The following is a 9,337-nucleotide window of genomic DNA, read 5'->3' on the forward strand; positions in this document are numbered from 1 at the left end:
TCAGGCCTTAAATGCTCGGATAAGACTTATTAGAGCTTCCATTATTTCGAAAATGGCAAACAGGGAAAGACCCAACCACAATGACAGTTCACCACCTAAGTGACTGAAGATTTCAGATTCTTCAAACGTTGGTGATTGTTTGAAAGTATTTTGGGTGAAAGTGGAGTAAAATACCTTCAAACGAGCGTAATGGTTCATAAAATTGTCTTTTGATTTGTTCGACAAAATACCACCAATCTTTGATAAACGTGATTTTGAAATCTCGTTGCTGTAAGAGACTGCATAACAAGATGGCGGACAGTCACAGGATAATTCAAGTCGAGTTGTGTTGTCTTGAACTCCATCCAAACAACAGATATCACTCATGTTATATATATTACAATGCTTCATTCCAGGAATTAGGATTAAAGTTGGATCAATGCAACCACAAATTTCAAAACTCAGTTCTTGAAGACATAGCTTCATGCATTCTTCTTCACTGCTTGCATTAATACGCGAGTTGTAGTTGATGCACCTATCTTTGTATGGTGCAGGCAGACGTTGTATGGCCATCTGTTTTAGAACAATCGATGTTTCAAACCCTGGATTTATGTCAACGCCATTTACTTCAGGGTCTGGTGCTTCTGAAGCATGATGAACTGAGATTCTCATTCCAGATTTCGAAGCGATTGACGTGTATTCATTTAAACCCAAGTTTAGTAGTAGTTCCAATCCACTTTTGTATCCTGTTTCAGAAAACTTAATATACTTGTTACCATACTTGCTGGAACTATTAAATGTATAACAATTACCATATCTGAGACTCTGAAAGTACTTGAAGTCTTTCAAAGAACATAACTGCATGTTAAAACTGCAGAATTTTACTAATTCTGATGCGTTATATCCAACAAATCTTCGATTCTTATTGCTCATTCGTAAATAATTGAAGATTAAATGTAGTTTTGGCAAAGATTCGTTATTAAACGTACCATTGCAAGAAAGTAGACTGCGTCGTTCAGATATATCTTGCTTAACAAATGAATCTATACCTAGTTTTTGACCACCAACTTGTTGGTTAATTAAAACTCTGCAACCCTTTTCCATAATGTCGTCGTTAATGCAACGTTCATAGAACGCTTTCATTCGATTGAGGTTACAAATAGTAACGGCAGGAAAACCTGATTCTAAAATTTGTTCTTCTTGAAGAGATACTATTACAGGATATTCGAAGTAAACAGAAAGAAATATTTGAATCTTGTATGCACAACCAGATAATCCAACTGATAATATGAGGAGCCAAAATATTTTGTGATAGTTTGATTTTGAAAATCCAATTCGAGCAATCGCATATATTGATGATTTCTTAAAGATTTTATCTGCCATAATGTGAGTTTGCATTGCGATATTGCTTCTTTACTATTAAGTGACGGGTTTAGTAAAATATTTTCTCCGGTTTTTTCTATTTTTTTTAATGCCGTGAAAATTTTAAACTGCATTCATTTTTCAAAAGCTTACCTCATGATTCAATGATTTACCAAATAAATAGTCGTTACTCCTTTGGATTTAGTTTCATTAACCATCAATATTCCCCTCTAACATTCAGTTTCAACATTTCATCTTAGTTTACCAAAAAAACACGAAATTATTTTCCTTTCAAAGCCATTGACTGAAAGGTTTTGTCGACGACATTAAAAGATAGCTTTCATATATCATTTCATTAGTATTAAGTGGAGTTTAATTCGCAATTTTTGAAAGAAATGGCGAATGAATATTTTAAGTTACATCCAGCATTAAAAAACTTTAGCACGCGATTTTACAATTTCCTTGAATCTTGTTGCTAAATCTTTTAAATTTATTTTCACTAGTCGCCAGTCTGCCACTCTAAATTTTAGTTTCAACTACTCATTTTAATTCATCAGAGAGCAAAAAGTTATTTTTTTCCAAACCTTTCGTTTAAAAATTCTGTCAGCGATGTCATTAGTTACCAGTGTTATTGCAATTGATTATTTATTTTAAACCAATTCCAACAATTACAAAAAATCAATATTTTTCAGAGGATACAGCGTCACATTTTTTCTATTAATTTCGTTAATCAGTAGTCCTCCACTCTAATATACAATTCCACGTGCACATTTTAATAAATCAAAACCATTATTTTGTTTTCATTGCCATGAACCATAAAAAGCAAGCTGAGAAAATATCTGAAACACGAAGAAAAATAAATATGAAATTTACAAATTCAGTAATAGTAGTTACGAATCAAGAATTATATATGCTTCCCCTATGAGGAAAATTATTTTAAATGCTAAATTTTTTCTGAGGGACTAAAGAGTTGAAACTTCCTAATACATGATAGTTGTAGCTAGAAGGGGGAGTTTGAGGGGATTTTCCTCCTCAATCGCATAATTTTGAAGAAAATGGTCATAAAAGTACTTGCTTTTTTATTCAAGAAAATTATATAAAATTAAGTGTATGTACAGAGGGCAAAAATAAATGAATTAATTAATAAATGGACCATCCTAATTAACTTTTGATCTAATGATCGGACCTTCACGTTCTTGGACTCAATCTTAATAATTCAAGAAAGTGAGCTCAAATGCAGACATTATTTTATGTTACGAAATCAGGCAATACAGATCGCATTTATTCTGAATAAACATACCTTTTTTTCGTCGGATTCGGATTTCTGACCCCAAAAAAATTGGGAGTAGCTAGCCGAAATCTGTGATATATATGGTCCAAATAATTTGGTCCGGAGAATGGTCCAAAGTTTGGACCTCTGAATGTCAATTTTACTTTTTGCGTATTTCAAACTGTCTCAAGAACTTTTTAAGGGAATTGAAAAAATTTTTGCACCCAATCATAAAATCTTTTCATTCAAATATAATTCCATGCAAAATGTAACTTTTTGAAAATCTTTATCATTTTATCTAATAACAGCCCAAAAATTTTGAAATGTAAGGTATACAAATTTTTGAATCATTTCAAAAAATGCAATTTTAAATGGCAGAATACAAAATTAAGAAAAATCGGTTGAATAGTTCCTGAGAAATCGGAATTTTAAATGTACGTTTTTTTTTCTTCAGAATTCGATTTCTTAGGAACTATTCGACCAATTTCGCTCAAATTTTGTATTTTGTCATTTCATATTATATTCTTTCAAATGCTATACGAAATTGTATACCTTGCAAAAAAATTTTTTTTCGACTTTTATCGGTTGGTTGGTGTCGTATCCTCTATTGAATCATATCTCATGGTGTGCTTGAATAGTCTTTGCTATTTCTGGGGCATTAAATGAATATAAATCTTCTTCTGTAGGGTAGTTTAAGAGGATAAGGCCTGCAGGGCAATTAAAAACATGATATGGTGTAGAATTTTATTACATAAACTAATAAAAAATAATAAATATTTACTATCAATTAATATTTGCTATTAATAATAGAAAATATTTATTACTATTAATAATTATTATTAATAAATATTTTCTGTAAAATTTATACAAATACTAATAAAAAAAAATAATAAACATTTCAAGACAGTCAGATATTTAAAATTTGATTTCTAAGGATCTGTTTGAGCAATTTTGCTCAAAGTTTGTATTTTGTGATTTAAAATTATATTCTTTAGGATACGAAAATTGCGACGAAAAGCTTGAAAAATGTAACTTTTTTTCATGATTATTTTTACAATTTAAGAATGCAAATCACACCTATTCATTGCGTGCTAAAATTGTTCACGCATTAAAACTTTTCAACTATCCGTTCTCTCGCAGGTTTCCCGAAACATCCTCACACCCGCTTTAGTCAGAATTGAGGCTACATATATAGAGGAAAAACGGTGCTGAAAATTAGCGCATGCAAAAAATCAGATAAAAAATTCGAGAGAAAAAAACTGATAAATTTTTAAGATTTTCATTTACAATCTAAGGAAGGGGGGAGGTATGTTGTCGAAAAACAAATGGTATTTGGGGGGGAGGGTGTCGTATTCAAATTCAGGAATCCATTTTTTGTAAGAATCAGCGAAAACAGTGTAAAAGTTTAGATTTTTTTTTATTTTTATTTATTTACTTTTTTTGCTGTACAGTGTAATTTACAAGTACAAATCAATATTTATTTACTTCGGCCTCGAGATATTTACAATATATAAGCGTTAGCAATCAAAACTTTATTTATTACGATTGTTGACTACAACTTTATCGGGAAAATACAAAACAAACTTTCTTCAGAATATTCGAGTTATATTTAAAGTAAATTTGCTTAAAATGCATATTTTAGAGGAAAAAAAAAGTTTTTTTTTAAAACCTAGATTAAATAAGCATTTTTTTTTTACTTTAAAAACATGCTATTCTAAAAATAAAAATAAAATAAAAAATATTTTACATTTAGTTAAAATATACAAAACAGAAATTCAAGTTACTAGTTAATAAATAAAAGCATAACTTTCAAATGCACAAATCAATACATTTAAGATGTTAAAATTAAGCACAATTTTTAATTATTCTTTATTGTAAAAATAAAGAAGAATCATGTTCAAAAATATTACATCACCATTTTTCAACAACGATTTGGCTTCGAAAATTTTATGGATTTGTAAAGTTTTAACGCTGTACTTTTATTTCTTTTTACAGTTTATTTTATATTCGTTTTAAAAAGTCGGTCTAAAAAACTGATAAATTAATAGCTTTTAAAAAAAATTATATATATATATATATATATATATTAATGTTTCGCACATAGGGCTATCATATCTAATTATTTAAGAGGAGGGTCTACACTCCATTTAGCATTATTTTTTTTATAATATTATTTTACACTATTATTCAAATAAGTCCAGAAATAGATGTTTTATCGCAATTTAATTTTCACGAAGTTGACAATCAAATCATAAAATTGCGATAAAATAGTTATTTCTGGGTCTGTTTAAATGTACTTATGTAATTAAAATATTTATTTTATGTCGAACGTTAAGTTATTTATTTAAGTATAAAATTAAGATATTTTTGATAAATAAAAGTAAAGGTCCGGAATACGATATTACATTGGTTATTATGAAATTCTGATTTATTTTTATATGTCCTGTCTTACCTCACCTCTTCTTCAGGTTTAAACAAGGAGTTTATATCAAGAAAGAAACTGTAAAGAGAATCCAATATATATATACAGTCGAACCTCGTAAACTCGAACCTCGATTTCACGAATTTTTCGATATCTCGAAGAAAAAAATTCCCTTCAAATTTCCTATACACTCAATGTTAAAAAAAAATTGATTTTACGAATTTTTTTTTTATCATCCCTCGATAACTTGAATTTTTTTTCTCCATAAGTAGCGTAGATTTTTCTTTTGAAAATTAAAAACTATTCCAAAAAAAATAAAAAAAAATTTAAAAATAGAAAACCAATTCTCATATTAATAAACTTTTTTTAAAAAATGGGCATAAAGACGTCAGTGGCATGGAATGATGTATCTTTGTCTACAATAATAAATGGCTTCAAGAAAGCTTGATTCATTAAAGATCACGAAATTAGTCAAACAATCAATATCGTTAATTCTGCTGAAAACTACCCCGAAAGTGATTGGGACAGATTGCCCGGACTCATGAAACTTGATGACATGGAATTTCATGACTTTGTAAACGTTGATGATGCAGTAACAGTGTGTGGTCATTGGGATGACAATGATATCATCGCTCAAACGAAAGCTTCTTGTGAACTATCAGAAGAAGAGGATGCGGAAATCGAAGATTTGCCACCCAATGTTACTAACAAACAAGCACTTTCTGCAGTATGCACTGTAAGGAGATTTATTGAGAGGCAGCCGAATATGTTAGAGAAGACATTTAAAGCTATAGTCCACTTAGAAAGTGTTATAGACAAACTTTCTTACTACACATCTCTAAAGCAGACAACAATTGAATCTTTTTTTAAATGAAAGTGTAATAATAAAGGACATTTTTCTTTATTCTACCATCGATAACATGCGATTTTCGATAATTCGAATTTTCGGTATCTCGAATTTTTTCTCCTCTCCCTTCAAGTCCGAGATATCGAGGTTTGACTGTATATATATATATATATATATATATATATATATATATATATATATATATATATATATATATATATATATATATATATATATATATATATATATATATATATATATATATATATATATATATATATATATATATATATATAGGTTATATGGTAGCAATTCCTTTAAACAGTAGCAAAATAAATTGGTACTTTTGTAAAAATCAATCAGCACACTTATTTAATGGTGAGATATGAGCTAAAATAATATTTTACGGGCTAACGACTTTATTATTATAGGTTTTAGCCAAAAGAGAATGGATTTTAATATTATTGACTGTTTCATATTTATATCTAGAGAAATAATTATATCTAAAATAATAATAGAAGAAAAATTAAATAAATAAAAAAATATACAATTAAGCTTATGACACTTTTAAAGATCAAATGGACAGCTTTACTAAACTATTAAGCATTTTTTTGCGAAAAGTAAATACAAACATTTATCTTGCTAATTTTATTGGTAATTAAAACAGAGTTTTGTCAGTCAACCATTTATATTTCAAATTCATTAAGGAAATTTTTTCAATAAAATTTCTTCAGAATGTATATTGAGACCCAAGTTATCACATGAATCCGATTTCCGTCCTTTATAAGTGAATATTAAAACAAGTAACTGAATAATGTTTTATGTATTTTTATTTATTTAATACACAACTTGAGTAGAATTTAAGACTTAGCAAATAAAGAGGAATTTTCCTAAATTTTTTCTTCCTATCTATTTGGGATTATTAGATGCGAATTTGCGTATGCAAACCTAAAGAAATAAACGTGAAAAAAGCATGAAATCATTCTTTAAATTTTTAAAAAAAGATTTAAGCTTATTTATGAGATTGGTGAATTCGAAATTGGTACTTCAGTTATTATCTGAATTTCCACAGTATCTATTTCGTATTCTGACTAAAATGATGTAACTTTTAATAAGTTTTGCAATTATTTGTATTAAAAAATTTATCTTGCATAAATATCTTTATATACAGTCAAATTATGTAAATGCAGCAAAACAAAGCTTGTTATATCCTTCTAAGTAAATATCTCTGTGTAACCCACCAAGATTTCGAAAAAAAATGTTTTATTAAAATATCAAATATGTTTCGATGGAGTTTTTTGAAAAACTCAAAACTCATTGATCAAAGAAATTTTAAGAAGTTACCTTTGAATAGAAACTTTTTTCCTATTTTTACTTATTACGTGAGGCTTTAAATGCGTTGATAAGAATTATTAGAGCTTCCATTATTTCAAAAATGGCAAACAGGGAAAGACCCAACCACAGTGACAGTTCACCACCTAAGTGACTGAAAATTTCAGATTCTTCAAACATTGGTACTTGTTTGAAAGTATTTTGGGTGAAAGTGAAGTAAAATACCTTTAAACGAGCGTAATGGTTCATAAAATTGCCTTTTGATTTGTTCGACAAAATACCGTCAGTCTTTGATAACCGTGCTTTTGAAATCTCGTTGCTGTAAGAGACTGCATAACAAGATGGCGGACAGTCACATGATAACTCATGTCGAGTAGTGTTGTCTTGAACTCCATCCAAACAACAAATATCACTCATGTTAAATATATTACAATGCTTCATTCCAGGAATTAGGATCAAAGTTGGATCAATGCAACCACAAATTTCAAAACTTAGTTTTTGAAGGCATAGTTTCATGCATTCTTCTTCACTGCTTTCATTAATACGCGAGTTGTAGTTTATGCATTTGTCTTTGTATGGTGCAGGCAGACGTTGAATGGCCATTTGTTTTAGAACAATCGATGTTTCAAACCCTGGATTTATGTCAACGCCATTTACTTCTGGGTTTGGAGCTTCTGAAGCATGATGAACTGAGATTCTCATTCCAGATTTCGAAGAGGTTGACATGTATTCATTTAAACCCAAGTTCAGTAATAATTCCAATCCACTTTTGTATCCTGTTTCAGAAAACTTAATATACTTGTTACCATACTTGCTGGAACTATTAAATGTATAACAATTACCATATCTGAGACTCTGAAAGTACTTGAAGTCTTTCGAAGAACATAACTGCATGTTAAAACTGCAGAATTTCACTAATTCTGATGCTTTATATGCTACAAATCTTCGATTCTTATTGCTCATTCGTAAATATTTGAAGATTAAATACAGCTTTGACAGAGATTCTGTATTAAACGTACCATTGCAAGATAGTAGACTGCGTCATTCAGATATGTCTTGCTTAACAGAAGAACCTATATCTTCTGGTTTATCACCATCATCTTCGCCAATAGAATGAATGCAACCATTTTCCATTATGTCGTCGTTATTGCAACTTTCGTAGGACGCTTTCATTCGATTGAGGTTACAAATAGTAACGGCAGGAAAACCTGATTCTAAAATTTGTTCTTCTTGAAGAGATACTATTACAGAATATTCGAAGTAAACAGAAAGAAATATTTGATTCTTGTATGCACAATCACATAATCCAACTGATAATATGAGTAGCCAAAATATTTTGTGATAGTTTGATTTTGAAAATCCAATTCGAGCAATCGCATATATTGATGATTTCTTAAAGATTTTATCTGCGACAATGTGAGTTAGCATTGCCATATTTTTTCTTTACTGTTAAGTGACGGGTTTTATAAAATATTTCCTCCGATTTTTTTTTTTTTTTAATGCCGTGAAAAGTTTAAACTACATTCATTTTTCGAAAGCTTACCTCATGATTTAATGATTTACCAAAAAAAATAGTCGTTACTCCTTTGGATTTAGTTTTATTAACCATCAATATTCCCCTCTAACATTCAGTTTCAACATTTCATCTTAGAGTACCAAAAAAAAACCACGAAATTATTTTCCTTTCAAAGTCATTGACTGAAAGGTTTTGTCGACGACATTGAAAGATTGCTTTCTTATATCATTTCATTAGTATTAAGTGGAGTTTAATTCGCAATTTTTGAAAGAAATGGGGAATGAATATTTTAAGTTACATCCAGCATTTAAAATCTTTAGCGCGCGATTTTGCAATTTCCTTGAATCTTGTTGTTAAATCTTTTGAATTTATTTTCCCTAGTCACCAGTCTGCCACTCTAAATTTCAGTTTCAACTATTCATTTTAATTCTTCAGAGAGCAAAAAGTTGTTTTTTTCCAAACCTTTGGTTTAAACATTTTGTCAGCGATGTCATTAGGTACTAGTGTTATTGCAATTGATTATTTATTTTAAACCAATTCCAACAATTACAAAGAATCGATACTTTTCAGAGGATACAACGTTACATTTTTTCCATTAATTTCGTTAAT

The 9,337-nt window shown here is 29.2% G+C and overlaps 2 protein-coding genes across 2 annotated transcripts; both read right to left on the minus strand.

The window, feature by feature from the left end:
- LOC122269943 (degenerin deg-1-like) lies at window positions 1-1,362 on the minus strand. Its single transcript, XM_043045380.3, has one exon. It carries the CDS (start codon window positions 1,360-1,362, stop codon window positions 1-3), a length of 1,362 nt encoding a protein of 453 aa, XP_042901314.3.
- A 5,889-nt stretch (window positions 1,363-7,251) lies between these two features.
- On the minus strand, window positions 7,252-8,175 carry LOC147807704 (degenerin deg-1-like). The gene has a single exon (XM_087166763.1). The coding sequence runs from the start codon at window positions 8,173-8,175 to the stop codon at window positions 7,252-7,254; it is 924 nt and encodes a 307-aa protein (XP_087022889.1).
- Window positions 8,176-9,337: the final 1,162 nt, after the last annotated feature.

This window comes from Parasteatoda tepidariorum, chromosome 6 (genome assembly GCF_982258835.1).
Source record: "Parasteatoda tepidariorum strain Cologne lab strain chromosome 6, Ptep-v5.0, whole genome shotgun sequence".
NCBI lineage: Eukaryota > Metazoa > Arthropoda > Arachnida > Araneae > Theridiidae > Parasteatoda > Parasteatoda tepidariorum.

Bases quoted from the DNA above. Each gene is read 5' to 3' on its own strand.
- LOC122269943 (XM_043045380.3), bottom strand. From the start codon at position 1,362: ATGGCAGATAAAATCTTTAAGAAATCATCAATATATGCGATTGCTCGA.
- LOC147807704 (XM_087166763.1), bottom strand. From the start codon at position 8,175: ATGAGCAATAAGAATCGAAGATTTGTAGCATATAAAGCATCAGAATTA.